General features: G+C 42.6%; 1 protein-coding gene across 1 annotated transcript in view; it reads left to right on the forward strand.

The window, feature by feature from the left end:
* Positions 1 to 20,574, forward strand: part of USH2A (usherin) — a 422,856-nt gene that overhangs the window by 401,090 nt on the left and 1,192 nt on the right. Inside the window, 8 exon segments of the mRNA XM_050709829.1 lie at positions 9,443 to 9,652; positions 11,929 to 12,167; positions 12,711 to 12,928; positions 14,522 to 14,698; positions 15,848 to 15,931; positions 17,630 to 17,874; positions 19,498 to 19,569; positions 20,097 to 20,330. Of these exon segments, the coding sequence (XP_050565786.1) occupies positions 9,443 to 9,652; positions 11,929 to 12,167; positions 12,711 to 12,928; positions 14,522 to 14,698; positions 15,848 to 15,931; positions 17,630 to 17,874; positions 19,498 to 19,569; positions 20,097 to 20,330 (1,479 nt within the window).

A 20,574-nucleotide genomic window follows, 5' to 3' on the forward strand; every position in this document is an offset into this window, starting at 1 on the left:
TGTAGTGCTGCAAGGAGTTATTCCTTCCCAAGTGCAAGACTTCAAATTTGTTCTTGCTGAAATTCATAAATATCGTGGTGACCTATTGCTCTAGTCCCTTCCGAATGCCAGACCTGCCCTTGAACATATCAACTGGTTCCCTCCACTTTGGTGTCAACTGCAAATTTAATGAGAGAGCAATTTACAGATCAGGTTCTTTGGTATCTGTGCTCTACTTCTGCTGTTGGGTTTTTGGTTTGGGTTTGGATTTATTTTGATTTGGGTTTGGCTTTATTTATTTATTTTTGTTGGTGGTGGTGTTTTTTGAGGCTGCTCAGGGCTGTGTCCAGTTGAGTTCTGGTCCAAGTTCTCCACCCCTGAATCTCCAAGGATGGAGATTGTACAACCTGTCTGGGCAGCCTGTTCCAATGACTGCCTATATACGTCTTGTTTTTCTTTCTGCCTAATTCCCTTGTTTCACCTTCCTTCCATTGCCTCTTGCTCTGTTACTGTCAGAGTCCTGGGACCTGGAGGGAGGAGTGCACTAGCTTTCTTCATAAATCAGTTCTAGCATCTCTAATTTGGGTAAGGAAAGGATTCTGAAGGGACAGTTATTAAATTATTGAAAAAAGAACCTGGTATACTACTAGAATAGTGTACTTATTGCAGTTTTCACAAAGCCTGTCTTCACTGCTTGATAATCACAAACCTCTTCTTCCTTTTGATGTTTCTGAATTGACAGCATGTCTTTAACTTAGCAGCCAGTGTGAAAAGTCTGTCTATTAGCTTTGTGCTGAAGGAAATGCTGAGTATCTGTGAGCTGACTACTTCTTCTTGCTGATTACAGGTCCATGTTACTTGAACTTAATGAAATCCCTGAACTGAAGTTCAGAGAACTGAACTTAAGTAAATTTAGCAATACAAGAAATGCTATAGCAATACTTACCAAGTTAAAAAGGATGGTTACTTCAAGCCTGAATGTATACTACACTTTAAATGTATGTTCCAGTTGTCACTTCTATTGTGACCAAAGCTGTTTTTTGTTTGTTTGTTCGTTTCCAGAAACAGCATAGTTTAGTATTTTAAGTCCCACTGTGAATAAATATTAAGGTTTTCTTTTCTTTCTCCCAGCGTAGGGCACATCTGTAGGTCCACAATACCGTGAATTCTCTTCCCCATTTGCTGTAGTTTATAGCAGAACTATTGCTAGACCAGATTTCCTTACTATTTTGGTGAGGATCTGTGAAGAATGTGAATGTAAGTGTGGATGGGGTTTGGTAGGTAGCAAGTAGCTGAAGCAGACCCACACTCTACTTCTTAGTTAGGAATCTTTCTTAGCTAAAGAAAAACATCTCACGTTGTTGTCTGGGCTTGAAGTTGTTGATGGTGACTGTGTTATATTATCAGTTGGACCCACTTCCAATTACCTCAGTCAGAAGCTGTTTTTTTGGGGAATTTGATAGCACAGACATTTGTTTGAGCCAAAGTTTTTAATGATCTATTGATGACAAGTAGCAAAGAAAGTCTCTTGAGTGGATTCCTGTGGTTTGCCATGATGTATTCAAGACTGCTTTTTATCTTGGTTGTGCTCCATAACCGGGCTGAGCTGTTGACTGGGACCCTAAATCTTTTTTTTTTTTTTTTCCTTTTTTTTTTCCACTAGTGGCCATTTATTTCACTGTGAGAGGTTTTTGCATGCACGTGTTTGTCTTCTTCTTATGTCACTTGCAGCAGTCCTCTGGGATCTGTTCTAAGCTCTTCCATTGTTGACAATTTATATCTTGCCTGTGAGACAAGTTATTCATAAGTATAGGGCTTGGCTTTTGCTATTATGCTGATGAAACCCAGATTTATATTTCACTTAAACTGGATATTGATTCTGCTGTCCCTGCATTTGAGGCTTGTTTGCTGGACATAAAACTTTAAATGCAACTGAATTTCCTCCAGCAGAATGCAGATAAAATCAAAGTGCTGTGATGGGACTCTCTCCAGCATTTTTGGAGGCATTGATATTTAGTTCGATGAACCCGGACAGCTTCTTCTGATCTGAAGTCAGAATTTTTATTTTTTTTTCCTTCCATTGCTGGAAACTTCAGCTGAATATTTAGGACTTGTAAGACTAGATGCAAAAGTTGCACTTTCAAAAATGATGAAGTCACTTCAGAAATTCATGCTGGTCAAAGGGACTGTGCTCCCTAAATGCTAAGGTCACAATTGTTCAAGGAATTAAAGCACTTTTATTCGTCAGGGGCAAGATCTACATAAGCATATTAGTGCTTGATAGGTTTCAGTGGTTTCACTGCCAAGTGAAGGGTCTAGGAAAGATCCTGAGATATACCAGGGGAAATACATTTTGGGTCCTCCATCTTGGACTCTCACAGAGAAAACAAACTTTGGAGAGATATATAGAAAAAAAAAAAAAAGGTGCAAAGTCATGAAGATTATGGCAGGACCAAGTACATGGAGTGCAGAATATGTCAGTCCCCTTGGTCACTTTCAGAGATGACAAAATGACACTTGGCTTTGCCAGCCTGTCTGTCAAACTGCTGGCTGAGCTCCAGTTTGTGCTGCTTAGTTACTGACAAGCAGCTAAGTGACTTCTTCAGCTTAAAACAGGGTGAAGCTGTTTCTCTGACTGGCCGGTGATGGATAGTTGCCCATTTGTACTATCCCTCATCTTTTGGCTTCTTTTCATCATTTTAATTCACCATTTTTTCCTGTCACCCTGACAGAAAGATACACCACAAAGCAGTGACAAAATCAAACGTGGTTCTTTCTTACACTCCATGCTCTCTATCTCCTCTTTGTTTGGAAGAGAGGATTTTCTTGTAAGGTTTTTGTGCTCCCTTGCTTCCAAGTAAACAGCGTCTCCTGCTGTGCAGGTATTAGACTTCCAAGCTTGACTTCAGCTTCTGAAAAGTAAAGCAGACATAACTATATGCTTTCATTGCGGTAACGGCGAAACCTACTCTAAATACCCTTTTGCTGAACTGGATGCTTCCTTTGCCCTTGTACAGTAGGGCACACAGTAGGAAGAAGCACTATTTCAAACCACCCAATTTCTTTTATGTAGCCCCCCTTCACACACCATGTTTCTGTTGCTAACATCAACCTAAATTCAAGTGCGTAAACAATGTATTGATAAAGCAAACCTTGATTTTTTGTTCATTAAGCTAAATAGGGATATTAGACTGGATTTTTTTGGTTTCCAAAATTACCAGTGAGACTGTTACAGCATAACTCTTGCAAGACTTTTCCCAGTACATTGTGTTTCTGACATATTCAAAACCATGGCAAGCTATCCTTTAAAAAGACATTAGTGTGAGTACTGGGGGAAAATATACTCCAGGGCTGTAGATGACTTGATATGATTTCCTTGATCGTATCTTTTTATTTATGAGGCATAATTTATGACTGCTGAAAAACAAACTAAAATGAGTGATGACTAACTACAGCCAAAGTAATAAATCAGAAGCGGAGAAAGAAGTGGTGATTTTGATCGGATCTATTGAATTAGCTGTTGCCCTTAGCCATTACAGGTATTGGAAAGACCTTTTAATATCTGCTTATCTCTCTCATGGGAACTTGGTAACTATCTCATTATATACCCATAGGAAACAAATTATTTAATTTTCTGCCTTTTTAGAGTTAAACCTGTTTACATCTCTCATTAATTACTGCTGTTATACTATGTTATATGAAATGAGCTTCCTTTAGAATTTGGTAATTTTGTGTAAGTCCCAAAGTGCTTGTCTGTAGTCTTTGTCTTTCCCTTTTCCCTCCCCACAATGGGTTTAGTACTTTTATTATGAGGATTTGATTAGTGAAGATGAATAGCAATGGTAAAAGGCTCAGATTATCACAATGCTAGAAGCCTGGACCTAAAATCTATCCCATTATATGTTTATGGCCTCCCTAAGATGCTGACTGAATGCTGAAGAGGGAAAAGTATGGATTTCAGGATGGGCAATTAGAAAGCACACATTCGTTTACTACCTCTTTGTACCTCTGGTCATGAGTGGACATGATACCTTCTGTCCCTTGCCTTTGCTCTGTCCCCATTTGACAACCTCTTTTGAAACTTTCTACTTTGTTAATACCTACCTGACACTGCAATGCCCAGATGTGAATACATTATTGCAATGCTGGATGCTAGATTTCTGTAGACAAGCTTTGTGCTCTGAGTTGGGCTGGTATTGCATAAGGAATCCCAAATTACCCAGGCTGCACGTCAGTCAGATCTGATAAGAAGAAAGATTTGTGAAAGCTGCTGCAAGTGATGGTGAGAGGGAGCTTGTCTGCGTTTCTCTAATTTTAACTAGCCAAGATTATGGACTCTTCAGTTATCTTGCAGAATGCTGTTCAAACACAAATAAAAACTGGGTGCTATGTTTGTGAAACTTACTGATGTCATATCTTATATACCCCTAAAATGTCTTACTTTCTTGAAAAAGAGCTACACTGTGGAAACTCTACATTTATTTACCTGTAGGATAAGAAATTGAACAAATCTTGGTGAAGAAACCCAAAACAAAGTCTCAAGGTAGTCCTGTGTGTTTAGGACTCCAGGAAACTATAGTAGAACGGGAGGAGTGGTATGAGTTAGTCTCTGCTACTGTTTATCTCTCCTCCTATGTGCAGAGTAGAGCTAGTGTTGAATCCCTTTTGGAAAGACCAGCAGACACAGCTGTGTGCAGTCCTTGGGTTCCCAAAGGGCAGATACCTAAGTCGTACCTGACTCTTATACTCACGTGAAAGATGAGGCTTGGTCTGAGCTTGTGGTTCTCCAGAACCAACAGCACTGCCTCTCTACCCCACAGCTCTAGTCAGGGCTCAAAGCTCAGGGTAGGCAGTGATTTACTGATGAGACTTTGTTTTAAGGCAAACAGCTGGGTTCTGAGTGCCTGCAGGAGCTCGGTGGAAGCTGCTGTCACAAACAGAGCTGAGGTCTTGTCCCTCACAGGAGCATGACATTAACTGCAGTGTGAAGTGGTCTGATGCGCAGTGCCTGTATGGCTTGGTGGGAGCCAGGAGTCACTGCTGGTTGGCAGTCAGCTGCTTGGCTCCCTGTCTTTTCTGATTTCCTGCAAGGAGGAATTCTTCTGTGTGAAGAAGATACCAGCTTTCCTTGACCTTGGAAGTCAGCAGGACTGCTGCCTCCAGACAGGCAAGCTACCACCAGTCAGCCCACCCTTCTGCCTGCTGCTTCCCTGCTATGCTTCAGCAGAAGTGAAGGAGAATGAGACCTCTTGGAGAGCTTCTCATTCTCCATAGGAATGGAGAGGATTCCATCTCAGGAGCTTCCCCGTTGGCCCCTGTGTTTAAAGTTGTAATGCCTGTCACATTGCTGGGGCCAGGTCTGAGACATGAGTGTGTTGAGCAGGCAGGTGTTAGCCCACGCATGTCCTCTGCCAAACTGCTGCTCAGTCAGCTGTAGTTGTGCTTCCTCTTGTAATGGGAGTCATGGGATCAAGATACCACTTTATCTTTTGGGGGGATTTTTGGCCACATACTGCATTTTCTGCCTTAATTACAGACTATCTTTGTCCTTTGAGGGGGGTTAATTTGAGTGCTTTATTTTGGCAGCTTCTTCACCATCCTTTTTTCATCACAGAGAGGCTCATCTGCCACACTGGAAGAGCTGTGGGAGTGTAAATCCAGCTGGTTTTTCCCATTAGCACCACCTGTATGGAATACATATCTTCACAGATGATCTCCATTTGATAAAAGAAAAGCTTATTTTTTTTAAATTCAAAACATAGATTTCCCAGGTAAGGACCTGGGGCTTCAAGAGATGTGCAGCAGACACACCTGGGGGACAGTTGTGTGGCTTAGAGATGAAGGCTTCTCCCACTGTCAGCATGTAGGATACCATGATTTTTTCCATCTACACCCTAGGGCCATTGTGATTTTATTGCCCTTTATGGGAGGAGTTGCTACTCAGCTTTCCAAAGCTTGATCAAGCTGGGCTGACTGCATTCAGGCTGTGTCCATTTTCTCAGAAATTTCCTTTATGTTCCTCTTAGGTTTTGCCCCTTCTTGCTGCGCCAATGAGCCCCAAGTTGTCCTATGATCATTCTGAGTGATGTCTCTTCTCCAGTCTCTTCCAGGAGATAGATCTGTGAAGGCTCAATGATGATGGGAGCAACAACCTTCGTAACCTGTAATAGGACTTCTGTAGTTCTCCAAGCGTGTGGGCTCCAGAGAGGTTTCCCTTGTCTGGCTCCACTTCAATGTGCAGTCTGGGCCAGAGGCCAGCAAATTGATAAAGGATTTTAAATAGTATCTTGTGTAACTAATTTTGGAGCCCTCTCCTGGATTTTGGGGGCAATGCAGCCATTAGCAGCCATTCATCTTTTGGCAAGGTGCTGAGACATGCACCATGATGTCAGACTTAATGCTTTTGGAGGCAGTATATTCAGAAAGTCAAGTTATAAGAAACTTTTAATGTCTTTCTGCTGTCTATGCTTTGCCACTCAATGTGTCCCTGCCTATGTGAGGTGTAACTGATTCTTGTTTGCCCCACATGCCTGTGTGCTCTGAAGTAGCTTCTAAAGTCTTCTACCATTATGAACAACAGATGATGCTGTTGCCTACTAAGATGTTTATATTTTTATATAAACGCAATAAATATTTTCTGTGCTGTATATGTCACGTCTTAGAAGGACTTTTTTTGATCCCAAAAAACTTTTTACAGAAGTCCAAACTATGGAATTTCAGATTAGCCAGGCCTTCAGTCATCCATGCTTTTGTGGTGACTTATTGAGGAGCCATGACCAAACCTCCGAATTTAGCAGGCACTCCTCATTGTGGTTCTGTTGCCTCGTTGTCCGATTTCTTCATGCTCTGAAATGGCTGAACATGAACATTTCCATATTTTGCATTTCTGTGCACTTACTGCTCTGGGTCTCCAAACGCTGACCAGGATTTACTTTAATGGCGATTCTCATAGGGAAATATTTATATTGCCATCCATCCTTTTACAGATGGTTAAGTAGAAGAAGGGAATCAGGCTAAGGTCAATGCAAATCCAGAATTTAAATCCTCAAAATTCCTTTTGAGCTGTCATGGTTGTCTCTGAAGCTGATCTGGCAGAGTTTCACATTGCTGGAGATTTGCCGGTGGTAACACAGTTCTGGTGGGGCTGGGTGTCTGGTGTCTGCCCCGCAGGCGCTCTCAGACCATGTCTGTCAGTCAGGCCCACCTGCACCTTGGCCTCTTTAGCAGAAGGGCCTGGAGGACAGGCTGCAGGCTCCCTGTCACCTCCCAGGGAAGGGCCAGGCTAGGCAACTGTGCCTGCTCGCACTCACCCTTGCTCTGCTCAGTGAATCTTGTCTTCATTATGTTCATGCACAGGGGAACAGCCCCAGAGGGAGCGCGGAGAGCACCCCACACAGGAGCAGGCCACGCACTAGGCACCTATGACAGGGGAAAGAGGGACTGAGGAAGGCATCTCCCTCCAGCCCTCAGTGAGGTGCCCACATCCAGCTATGCTGCATCCCTCTCTTCTCCGAATGTCCTAGGAGGCCCCATTCTGAGGCCTAATTGCTGTGCTGTGCAGGAAACCTCTCCTCCAAGCTCATCACCATCAGTTTTTGTGGGAGCTGGCTCGGCAGCTCAGGTCCGACTGATGCTGCCACGCTCCGTGCTCATTAAGGCCACAGCCTGGCATGCAACCAGAGTGCTTGAACTAAGGTCAGCACTGAGTCAAGGCGAGTGGCAGGCTCCGAGCTGTTCTTTCCATATGTGGCTTCTTCTTTCCACAAAGAAATATGCTCCTTGAAATGAACTACCGTGGGCAAATCTTTGTAGCAGCTGGGACTTAACTGAGATAGAGGGTTTGACCTACTGCAGTAAAGTGAACAGAGTTTGACTTTATGAAAAGTTCACAACAGAAATATATTACTGATCTCACTGAACATGAAAGTACTCTGGCTGAGCTTTTTATCATAGGGTGTCATCTGTACTTATGTCGTGTTTCACTGGATGATATTATATGTTACTGAAGGAATGAGGCAGTAACTTTGGTTTTGTAATTGGCAGAGCCACAGTCTTTAAAGCCACTGCAGTGGTTTTTGGCCTTTTTCCTTCCCCAGGCTCTTTGTGAAGTGTCCTGTGGTCTTGATATTTAACATTGCCAGCTGGAAAGATGCCAGGGTCAGTCTTGAAGACCTCTTGTTTCTAAACCTCCTATTTACTTTAAGGCACAGTCCCACCATCCACTTCCCCAGGACTTCTGCCTGGAGTAGATCACATAAGAACATGTTTTACTGTTGTTAGAACTGCTCAGCATGAAAGCTTACTAAGGAATACTTATACTAAAAATCGCTCAGACAGTCTTCTTGTATTGCCATTTAGATCTATCATTCTGATTGATCACTGTGTGGTTGGCTAATATTGAGCCTAATTTAACCCTATATGCTCACGCATCCATCTATTCTGTCTATTATACCTGACATTCTACAAATTACTTACTCATGCAAATGACGACCTAAGGCAACCTTTTATGATATTCGTGTTTAATTATACAAATGGTTTTTGATAAATAAGATTATACATCGTTCCATATGTTTATTCACTCCTTGATGAAAGCAAAATTTAATTTTCATGCAGATTTGTTGGAGACTGTGTTTAATAAGTGCTGAGTTTTATGTAGTCTGCAGATCACTCTGGTTTTGGGAAGCTGACAAAATCAGTAGGTATAGTTCATAGAGACATGTGTTTTTTAATCAGGCCTAATTCAAGCTGCTAAATTTTGAAATCTTGGAACTGTAACCACTGTCTTTGTGCTCATGCAATGAAGTGAATGTTGTGAAAATAAATGAGTTACTGATGAACTTTGTTTTCAATTGACTTCGTTTATATTCCAGGATACTGAAAATGTTTCCAAATGCAATACAATAATATTTTAAAGAGAGTGATGTTTCTGTAAAACTTCGCAGATTTAAAGAGTAACTAGAGTTTGGCTAGTGAGATTCACTCCAGGTGAACATAACTTGGATAGCACACAATGCCAGGCAATTCAGTCTGGGGGCTGCTTGCACACGTGAAGGAATTGTGTAGAAGGGAGACAATAACAGGACTGGATGTCAGTATTTTTGTTCAGATTTGTTTGAAAATGTTATCAATGTTGATCATAGCTTCTCAAGGCATCCTCTTTGCGTGGCATGACAAAGACAGTGGTGGGAATTCAGATATGTAGGAGATATGTGAACACACTGTCTGAGACATGAGATCGGTTTCCTTCCCCTCAATGCAGTGGTGGGATTTTTTTTATTTTTTTATATATTTTTTTTCTGTTAGGAAGTCACTGGGTAAATACAGGTGCTGGACATTTTGCACGGATGTCATTGTGCCATGTCTTTCTCAGCGTCAGTAAAGCTGCTGTAGCACCCTGGCTTATTGTGGAGGTTTTGTAGGCTTGACTCCTTCACTGACAGTTCTCTGTTCTTGTGTGCCAAAGGTGTGGTCGGTGAACTCAGCGGGCCGGACACCGAGCGGCTGGTCCCGCTGCCAGACGGGCCCTGCCCCTCCTGAGGGCCTGGGAGCTCCCCTGTTCCACACAGTGGCATCCACGGTGGCTGTGGTGAACATCAACCCCCCTCTTAAGCCAAATGGGGTGGTCAGCATCTACAGGCTGTTTTCTAATGATACCAGAGGGAATGAAGTGGTGGTGAGTATTGCTGAAATTATCTCTGTATTTCCATTTGAAGCTGTGTTTTCTAGCTTTAACAGCTTTGTTCTTGTTAACAGCTACTGCTGGTTGCAAGTTTTCCTCCTCTCCTGTGCTCCTTTTGTTGCCTGCTCTGCAATGCTCTCTTCTGGCCAAAGCGGTCCCAACACTTTAACTCAGCTAAATGTGCTTCTCAAGGAATTCACTTTATCATTCAAACCTTTCTCGCTTGGTAATGTGCTGTGACAATGTGATGAGAATGCAGAGTGTTGTTTTAGGGGTGGCTAACCATCCAAATGAAATAATTCCAGACAGCTTCTGCCAGTCCAAGTGGTGCAGGTGGGAACTGTAGCCAGTAGGAAATGGTTGTGTGCTTTGGGTAGCCTACAGGTTTGAAGCTCTGAAGAAAAACCTGAGTTGCCCTTAAAATATTTCTTGCTGGTAAGAAGTATTGCATGGTAAAGCACTTAAGAACAATGCAAGTAGCAAGATAACTTCTGTGTTCAGTGTCTCAGCCTAGACTGCATTAATGGTAACTTAATGTTCTTAATGGTGACTTCCCTGGGGCAGATCTTAGCTGTTCAGCAGATTTCAGTAAACCATCTCTTTAAGCAATTCCTCATTTTGGTGTCTGTGCCAAGTGGAGGATTTCAATACCCATCTGTGGAGTCGGTGTCTTCTCTAGCTTGGGCATTGCTGCAGTGAAGAGGCCCATAGGAAAGACTGGAGGGTTCTGTGTGATCCTCAAAGATTTCCTAAATTTTAAGTATGCCTGTACTATGGGTTCTCATTCTCTAGTGTGGGCACTTGGGAGGCAAGAAAGAGTAGACTTACATATGCGTGTGGTAGCAGATGATTGCTACTATTTCTTTCTGTTTGCCTGAGAAGACTCAACAGATGTGAAGAGACTGCAGCAACATCAGTGATGCTTTAGTAGGGCTGAGATGTGGCTTCCCTTGAGACAGAATCCATTAGGTGTCCAGACATGATTGGACTTAGCTAAGCTAGGAAACCTATGAGGCTTCATTAGAGTTGTGATGGGGAGATGTGAGGAAAGGCTAGGGCTGTGCAAGGTATCTGGAGCAGTTACCACCAAATCAGTGCAAAATACTTGAATTCTTCTTCATGTCTACCATTATCTGTTTGTTTTTTTACAAAAAGTAAACGTTTATATGGGCCTTTTGCTTTTGTATCATCTTTCTCAACATGGAGGTGCTGGAGATACCTTCCCAGGCTATCAGTCCTTTCCATGAGTTTAAGCTGCCTACTGAATATCCATTATGCGTTTATTTCTCCATGCATTTATTCCTCCCAGTGCAATTGGCCACGTTCATGTCTGATTCAGCCAACTCATCTCCTCGGTGTCTGTCTGGTCTTCCATCTCCATCCCCTCACACCTGCCATGCTGCTGTCTCATCTCTAGCACTGACATCAGGCACTACTACGTGCTTTCCTTTGCTTGCTTGACTTCTTCCTTCCTATTTTCTACTGCACTCTCTACTAAGTCACAAGCTGCCAAATGGGAGCGGATGTTACCCATTGTTGGTGCTTTCTATATATTTTAATTACTTTGGCTTAAGAAGCTGTACCCAAAAATGACTACAGCAAAGATGTGAGGTGACAATTCCTGCAAGCAGTTTAGGAACAAGGGCACCATTTCTGTCGGGTCTCCTGTGCTAGGTGTAGGAGAGTTGCCTAACGGCCTTGCCCAGCACCATAGCCATTTGTCTGCACAGCCATGCTGTGTTGGCCCTCTGCTCAGAGGTTCCTACTGGAGATTGCACTTTCCCATCAGGTAAACTGACCCACCAGGCACATGCCTATCACTCTGCCCAGTGCTGTCTCCTGTATCCAAGCCAAGGAAGCTTGTGAGACCTGCATGGGTACTTACTAGCACACTTATCATGGAGGCATTTTCCACATTCATTTCTTTTTGCTCCAGTACCACTTAGCCCAGATTTTCTCCTTTAAGTTTGCAGTTTCTCTGTCCCTGAGAATGACATTTGCAAGTTGACATACAGAGTTTACAGCTTAACTCAAGAGGTCTGCGAGGCCAGTGATGCCATGGTCTTTTCCTTTGAACAGTGCCCTTTAACTTTTTAATATGAGGAAAATGACTGCAGAGGTCCCAGTGCACAGCAGCTGCATTAATGTCAGACTTAAAGGACATGCAGAACCTTGTGGCCATCATCTTTTGGAGTTAATTTACCTCGATAACTCTTATTTAGTACTTGTGGTGCTTGAAGCTGTGACAAGATCCCTCTTAAATTTTACAGCTGTCAGAAGGGACTGCCACCCAGCAGACAATACATGGGCTAAAACCTTTTACCACGTACTCCATTGGTGTGGAGGCCTGCACGTGTTTCAACTGTTGCAGCAAAGGACCCATGGCCCAAATCACCACTCAGCCAGCTCCACCGTCGGAGCAGCCCCCCCCGCAGATCCGCACCGTGACCTCCAGGAATGCCTCCTTCCAGTGGAGCGCCCCTCAGTCACCCAATGGCATTGTCACCAGGTAGGGGTGCTCCAGAGCACTTGTCCTGGATATAAGCTGTAATCACAGGGCTGAGAGCTCTGGACAGTTGTAACCCATGTTCATCCTTCCTGGTGTTGGTGGTGGTATCCTGCGTGACCCAAATTCCATCCAGGAAATGTTTATGTGCACCGATTGCTTTTCTCATGAACAAGATATTGGGGTTGGAGGGTGAAGGTGGAAGAGATGTTGGGAGTGGAGGTGATTGTCTGGCAGCTGTGGTTGTGAGATCAGCTGGCAGCAAAGAGGCAGCTGTATCTTGTAGTTAGTAAGGCAAGACCACTATCTGATTTGCAGAAGTGTTGATGCCTGTTAAGGCACCAACAGATTCATTGTTTGTGTGACTGACAACCAAGCTTGTTCATAGGTATCTTACAGCTGGGGCCAAAGTCTTCAAGAGAAAAACTGAGATGAGGTCTAGCCTCCTGTCTGGTAGCCAGACATACAGCAATTGTGATGAAATGGTTGGTTAGCTGTTCTGATGTTAAGGCTCTTGATTAATCAAAATCTCCACTTTCTTCCCAGCTATGAGCTTCATGTGTATATGGCTTGTCCCCTGAACCTGCAGCCAGCAGTAAAGGCTTGCAGCCCTGGCCCAACTGAAGTGAAGTATACAGGAAATGGACAGAGTGCCAATGTGTCCAACCTCGAACCTTACACAACCTACAACCTGCGAGTTGTGTCTTACAACTCCGTCGGCAGCAGCGCCTCAGAGTGGGTTGGTTTCACTACAGAAAAGGAGCGTAAGTATGAGAAATGTTTCACAGATCAGCATTCCTGCTTCTAATGAACAGGGCTGCATTGTGCTGAATGAATTTTTTGTGAAAGACGATGTCCCCAGGAACCTGCTCTTCTGTGTCCCTGGTCACCTCTGCTGCCCATTCACTCAAATTCTGTTCTGGGGCTTGACTGCTCATTCCTTCAAAAGTATCTCTTATCACCATCTGATATTACAACCTCTGTGCTTGTGGAAAGGAAACCTTTTATTTTACCAAGAATGGGCAGCACACCTTCAGAACATAAAAGTTCAAGTATTACCAGAAGGCTGGTGTGTGGTAATAAACACACTGCCATAAACGGTCCCTGGGAAAAGTGGAGATCTTAAAAGAGCCCTGGTGATTCTTTTCAAGAATAATCTTACCCTCCTAATTCATGCCACACTACTTCCAGGGCTCATGAAAGTTTTCCTTGGGTTTCATCCGAATGATTGGATCCTTGCTGACAGTGAAGTAAGAATTTGTTGCCACCCAACCACCACAGGCAATACTTTAAGTTCATGTAGTGGTCTGCATGGAAATTAAATGTGCCGGACCTGTGCAGACAGTCAGAATAGATTTTAACATCAAAACTGAATTTGTGGTAGTCTAACATCAGCTTTTATTGAAAAGATCTATAATGATGTAGCCGTAGTCATTCTATAACAGATGAGATGGACATTTCACCTCAGCCTGCCAGGACAGGGCAAAGAGAATATTAATTTTTTCTCACCTTATCTGGTGTCAGGATTTCAGAATCACCTTTCTAGAAATCCCATTTAAATCAATTGGTGCTTTTGCTGAGTAGTTACTAAAAACTACTACTAAGGTATTTGCTACATTGCATGGATTCTCAGCTGAAAGTTTGGGGCAGAACAGACCATTTTTCTTTAATGTGACCACTAGAAAAAAAAAAAAAGAAAAAAAGTCTTTAAATCTAAAACCACGTTTTAATAAATTGTAAACTGAAAGCTGTAATGTAATAATGAACATTTAAATGGAGAAAAATCATAACAAATTGGTGAGACTTAAAGAAGAAAAGGGTTTGAAAGCCATTTTCCAACCCTTCTCCACTGTATCTGCAGCTCTCTTCTTTCTGTCTTGCTTTTCTTGCCTTGCTGAACTCTTCATGCCAGGTCTCCTGAGTCACTCTGAAAGTCTCCTTCCTCTTGCCTGGAAGGTTTGGCTTAGTGAAAGGGGGCAATTAGCAGCAAAGTGCAGCTGGACGAGCAGCTTTCTTATGAACAAACCAGCACATAGTGGGTACCTGGTTTAATGGCAAGGCCACAAGAAACAACCACCTCAAACGTAAATGAAGTCTTAGGTCAGCAAGTTGTTGAGCCTAACTGAGGAACTCTTTCTCCCTGAAGTCAGTTCTGTATTTCTTTTCTCTCTGTGGACAATCTGCTCCTGCTTTTCAGCACCCCTGCCCAATTTTCATGTATGTGCATGCATACACATGTATATGAGACAGAGAAGAAGCACGTGTGAAGAGCTTGAATCCTTCAGAACTCTTCTCTCTGCTGTATAATTCTGTCATGCCTGTTGCCTAGAAATGAGCTTTTTTTCCTTCTTTTGCAGCACCTCGGTACATGGCTCCGTTCTCAGTTGTCAGCAATTTATCTACCATCCACATAGACTGGAGTCGCACCTTCGTGCTGAACGGCCGCCTGAAGGAGTACGCGTTAACTGAGAGTGGGCAGCGCATCTACAGTGGCTTTGACACAGAGCTGTATTTGCCAAGGACATCTGACAAAAGTCAGTTTCAATTTCCTGTGTGCTTCTCTCTGTGAAAGACTGTTGAGCTAAATTAATATTATTGTGTGCTAAGTCTAAGAAATCTCTCTCCATGGGCATCCCAAGCTAAGAGCATAGAAGCTACTGTTTTTCTTCCTAAGTGGAAGAATGAATGGGAGGCTAAGAAGCAGCTCTAGCCAGCTGTGATCTCCCTGTAAATCCTGATTGAATTCTATAGCCAAATTCATTGAACTGCATCTAAGCAGAACCTCAAAACAAAAATCCTTGGAGCTAAGCTTCCTCTTAAATATTTTACCTGACTGGGTGAACCCACTCTGGCTCATTGTGAGGGTTGAGCTTTTCCAAATCCTGGAGCTGCGTTGCAATTTCACTGTTCAGGGCTGTGCTCTCAAAAAATGTATGGAAATCATCAGCACTAGAAAAGGCTGGAGCCTGATTTTTTATTTATTTTTTTAAAAAACTAAACTAAGTCAGCAGCTTTTGGAATCAGCCATGCTTTGAAATGCAGTTTCTCTTTCAGAAATTTGCTATGTTTGAAATACAAGCAGATTGTATCAACAGGGAAAAGAACGACAGGAAAGAAAGGAAGGAGGGAGGGAAGGAATGAAGGAGGAATGGAAGGAAAGAAGGAAGAAAAGAAAATGTTTTTAAGAGGTTTTCTTTGCATTTTAAAGGGGTTTGTCATTTACTTTTTACTTTCCTGATTACTGCAATGATGCTAATACTATACCTTTTTTTTTTTTTTTTTTTTTAACTCAAATGTTCTTAACAGGTTTGTATCAGCCATAAGTGGAGCATGAGAAACTTAGGGCACAATGATTAATACCTTGAAAGTTTCCAGTTCCACATCACTGGAAGAGAGAGAACTGAGAGACCTGGGTGTTGAAAGAGGAACATAATTTGTAGCAACATCATAGTGGTGGCCACCCTATGATCTGCCATAGTTCATGGTTTAGATGTTTAATACCTATGTATAAGGGATTATGAGGCTCTGATCTGGGACTTAGTAGGATTATGTTGGGTTATGTGCTATACCTGCTTGGCTGTTCTCAGAGCTAGCCATCTTTGCTGGTGGATGATGGCGAAAAAGCAGCACCTACAGAATTTTGATTTCTCCTGCTGATAGCATTTTCCAACCTTTTTGCTCAGCCTTTTTGTTTCAAGTGACCTGTATCACCGATGAAGGGAGTGCCACGACACCAGTCATCAAATACAGCGCTGGAGATGGACTTGGTAATTATGTGAAAAAAACATCTAGCACCTACTGATTTTATGTGTTTGTGGTAAAAATCTGATATATAGTGGATGCCAGATAGGGTGGAATCTTACTGAAGGATCTGTAGTTCCTTAGCACCTTAGGGTATAAGGTATGTAGGTAATGTGCCTTTTTTCCATGAATGGCTTTCCATTTCTTTGCAACATGATCAGCTTCAAATCTTTTCTCCAACCTTGCAATGTTGTATTTTTTTTAATTTTATTTTAAAACCTTTTTTTTTTTTTGCCATGACATACAGTGTTTTTTCCTCCTGAGTAGTATCTACTCTCTTTTAGAATTTAGCTGCAAATTAAGATTATCTTGAATTCTAATGCTGACCTTCCCATTCCTCCTCTATTTGACAATGAAAATACACATTCTCTCTTCTCCCTGCAACTCACTCACCCCAGCAAGTCCTCCCTGCACCCACTAGCTCCTTGCATATTCCTATTGATCATCCAGCCAGTTACAATCTGCAGTTTCACCTAGGACATGTTTCCCTAACCAGTTTATGAGAATGTCATATGAGATTTCTCAGGACCCTTGCTATAAAGATCCTTTACTCTTTTGTCAAACAGAAGGAGTTTGGTGTAATGAAATCTCAGTCAGCTCTTGTCCACTGCCTTGTAAATACCCACCAGTAAAATGTTCCATTTCCTATCTCCTTAGTTTTCTAGGAAGCAAAGTTAAGCTCAAACCATTTCTAATGGGCACTGCTTTTAATTAAGTTATTTATTGTTTGAGTTGCATTTTTTTCAACTTCTTAAAATAGATCGGCCTTGTCTTTGCAATTACTCTTTACACCGAAGTTCCCTGACATACCTCCTCGTGCTCTTGCTCAATCCTCCTGCAGAATTTCAGGTAATGCTGCAGTAAAAGCATTATGAAATGTTCCCAGTTGCTCTATATCCATCACCTTCCATTGTTCTTTTGATTGCTGGCTGTACCCAGAGCCTACTACAAACTGGATCAGCACCACAGGCAGCTTGCAGTGGAGACTTAGAAGTGAAAGTGGTGGGAATTCCTTAGCAAAGAGCCTGGATACACATGTAGGATTGCAGCTAACCAGGAAATTCTGACAGAGAGATTTCTGATGCTTATGTGGTGCGTAAGCAGAGCCAACTGGCTGGTTTTTTTTTCTTTTTTTTTTTTTTTCTAACAGGCAGGGAAAGGAGGAATAAAATGTTCCGTGTTGTTTTCTTTTGTATTAATTTATCACTCATTTCTGTTCAGTCTTCCTCCCACTCTTTTTAACTGCACAGGTCTGCTGCTACAAAGTACTGGCACAGTGGTGGAGAGAATGTCCTCTGTCTGTGCCTCTCTGAAATTACCGTAGGCATTTTCACTCTTCAAGGTTACTTGGAGAACCCTTTTTTCCTCACATTCCACCTCCACCGCCTCCTTTCTCAAGAGCTGCTGATGCAGTGGTGATTTCCAGCCTGAGCAGCAATGCCAGAACTTTAAGCAGGGTCTCTTGAGGGTAGTAAGCTTTTTATTATAGCCCGCTAGCATATTGAACCATTATGCCACCTTGAACATAAGTGCAAATAAGCACATGACGACAAAATGACTTAAATTTCTGCCTAATTTATTAGAGTTGAAAGGGATAGCATATTGTTAAATGGCTTTCTCAAATAACATTCCCTTTCTTCCCTAATTCCTCTTGATTTTTACAGGTCTGATCTTGACAACACCTGGAGAGAAGGACAAAGCAGCGTCCAAAAGTGCAAAATTCTACAATGAGCTGTGGTTTGCAGTGTTGATGGTAGTTCTAGGTTTGATCATCTTGGCTATTCTTCTCTCCTTAATTCTTCAAAGGAAAGTTCACAAGCAACCCTATGCACGAGACAGACCTCCTTTAGTTCCGCTCCAGAAAAGAACGTCACCAATGAGTGTGTATTCAACAGGTGAAACACATCCGGTAGGTGGGGTAAAACACAATATTGTGTATCCATCATGTTACATCTTTATATATCCCTCACAATTTTTCTTTGTCCTTTCACTGTTTTGTTGCACTCCTCGTTACCAGCTGAAGGCTGTTCAGTGTAGGAAAAGGGCTATCTGGTTATAGCTATGAAGGTACAGAGAGCCAGGCTGCAGGCACTTAATCCAAAAAGATCGCTAAGGCATCTGGTCTGCAGGACCTGACATTTCTGGATGTGAAATGCTTCTGATGCCCTGTGACAAACTTTGGATCTGTAGTCACAGAAAATCCAAAGCCACTAATGGCACCTGATGTTAGCTGACATCTGCAGCAGAGCTGAAAAGACCGTGGCATCATGAGAAAAGGTAAGTAATAAAATGTGCTTTCAGAGGAACCTGCCATGTGGTTCCAACTATCTGTTAGGAATGGCTAGTCTGACAGTCTTTTGTCAGGTATCCATGAGCTGTCCCTGTGAAAAGCAGGACTTAGGGACAGGCTCTATTTCTTTCTAGTACAGACCCACCACCCAGCTGGAATGCTGTAAGACCAGCTGCCAGGAAGGTTTGGGGAGAGTGAGTGCAACCAGAGAAAAAAGCTAGGAACCTTTACAAAGAGCATGTGTGTATCTGTGCACATAAAGCCGCACTGGCACTACCAAAGGGGTAGGAGGAGGACTGCTGAGGAGTGATAAAGGGGAAAGCTTAGTGTCATTTTTATTATGACAAGCTATAATTGCGTAAAAACCAGGATAAAGTACACATTCCATCATGAAGCAGAGTAGTACTGCTATCCTACCCATTTGTGAAAAGCAAGACAAAAGGAATTTGGAAATTGCTACAAGATTAAAAATTAGAGCAGCAGTGCCCTCCTGTTCTGTGCTTCTTCCCAGGCGCAAGCTACAAGGCTATTCTTCTTGTCACTTCTCAGCTTCTTTTCCCTGTGAGTGCCATGAAGCAGGATAGTGACTCCTGCATCCTTCACGCATTCTGTTCCTTCTTGTCTCAGTGCCAAGAAGCTGCATCTGTGCCTCAACGAAGCAGCTCTTGGAAACAATGGGATTTCCAGTGTGCCCCCTTCTCCTGGCAAAGGCTGAGAGCATAAGAAACTTCTTTTATTGGTCTTATGGTTTTGATTCCTTTTCTTATACAGTCTGTCATGTCATGTTGTTCCTGTTGACTTTAAAATGTCTTTGCTGTTGGCGTGCCCACACAATTCCTTTCCATGTTCCTGCCCCTTTTATTTTCCCTCCTGCTTTTTTATTTTTTTTTCCAAACACTCATGGAGTTAATAGAAAGGAAGATTGTACAGTGCATCAGCGGAAGGATTTACTTAATCTGAGAACTTAGTACAGAGCTGCTATGAAGTGGCAAAATTGCTTGTGTTTTACAGTTGCTAGCGAGATCACACAGCAAGCAATGCTGGCTGCCCACATAGTACTTGATGATCAGTTAAAGTTAAATCGTGCCTCATCTTTGCCAGTTCCCCACTCCCCCACATCCTGCTACACTGTCTCCCCGCTCACTGAGCTGCAGCTAATTCACAGCCTCCGTAAAGAACAGACCGCACCTGCATTGCACCTTTGCTTGCACTAATGCTTTTCCTCCCTCTCTTTAATCTCAGTTTGAGACTATTGCTGACACGTCTGATTCATCGAGCAGTGTCACTCTCAAAAGTTACACAATGCACTTTGAGGTAGAGTTGTTAGCTTGCAGAGTTGCAAAACTTGTGATGTGCCAGATGACCCAAAGAGCATGCATAAGGGCATCTTACCTACATTGCATGTTTTTCTTGGTGGGTAACTGGGTTTTTCCTGGTCATGGTAACTGACCATAACTGAGCAAAAGAAAGTCTGCTAACGTGCCCTTTCTGTGGAAGTCTGGACTGTCATTCATGTAGTCAAAAATCTTTGGACCTCTGCCTGTTGACTTAATTAGAAAAAAAGAAAAAAAAAAAAAAAAAAAGGAGAGGAGAAAAAAAGTCAGGGAAAGCCCTGCTTTACAGAGTTGTTTGTTGTTTGATTTTTTTTTCCTTTTGAGTGACATGATTGTCTGACAGTGGGGAAGGGTTCTTTGTTGTTGTAGTTCAGTTTATAACTCTGCATGATTTTTGTGGCATGGCCTTCTCTGTTCTGTTACACTCCTGCTTTTGTTTTGTTTAGATAAAGTGTTTGAGGGCCAAGCCCTGTGTATTACATTTGCTGGTTTGTTTCTTCCCACTAGGGGCTAGAAGATACAAAAATTCCAGGAGCTGGTTCTCCCACAAGCAACCGCGGTGTCCATAATGCTTCTAGGGCACGGAGACCAAGTCAGAGCCAGTTAAGTCGCACATATTCCCAAGCCTCCCTTCACCGTAGTGTCAGCCAGCTGCTTGACATCTATGACAAAAAGCCTCTTGTTGATGAATCACCTTGGGATGCCATTATTCGTAATCATCGCACTGGTGGTCATGGCTTGGTAAGGACTCCTCTTCCTCTGTGCTGTTGCTGTGTCAGCTGCTAGTGATTGGTTTGTTTTGTTAGGATCATGTAAGGTCTAACTATCAAAAGTCCCTGGCTATACAATCAAAAGATTTAGAAGGATATGGTCAAAGATTAAATCTTCAAAATCCTTCCTGCCTACTGCTCTCTTCTGGAGCTGAAGGAGCATGACTGCAGGAACTATGAACTCCCAGCCAACTCGGAACTTGTACAGCGTTTGC

This window comes from Cygnus atratus, chromosome 3 (genome assembly GCF_013377495.2).
Source record: "Cygnus atratus isolate AKBS03 ecotype Queensland, Australia chromosome 3, CAtr_DNAZoo_HiC_assembly, whole genome shotgun sequence".
NCBI lineage: Eukaryota > Metazoa > Chordata > Aves > Anseriformes > Anatidae > Cygnus > Cygnus atratus.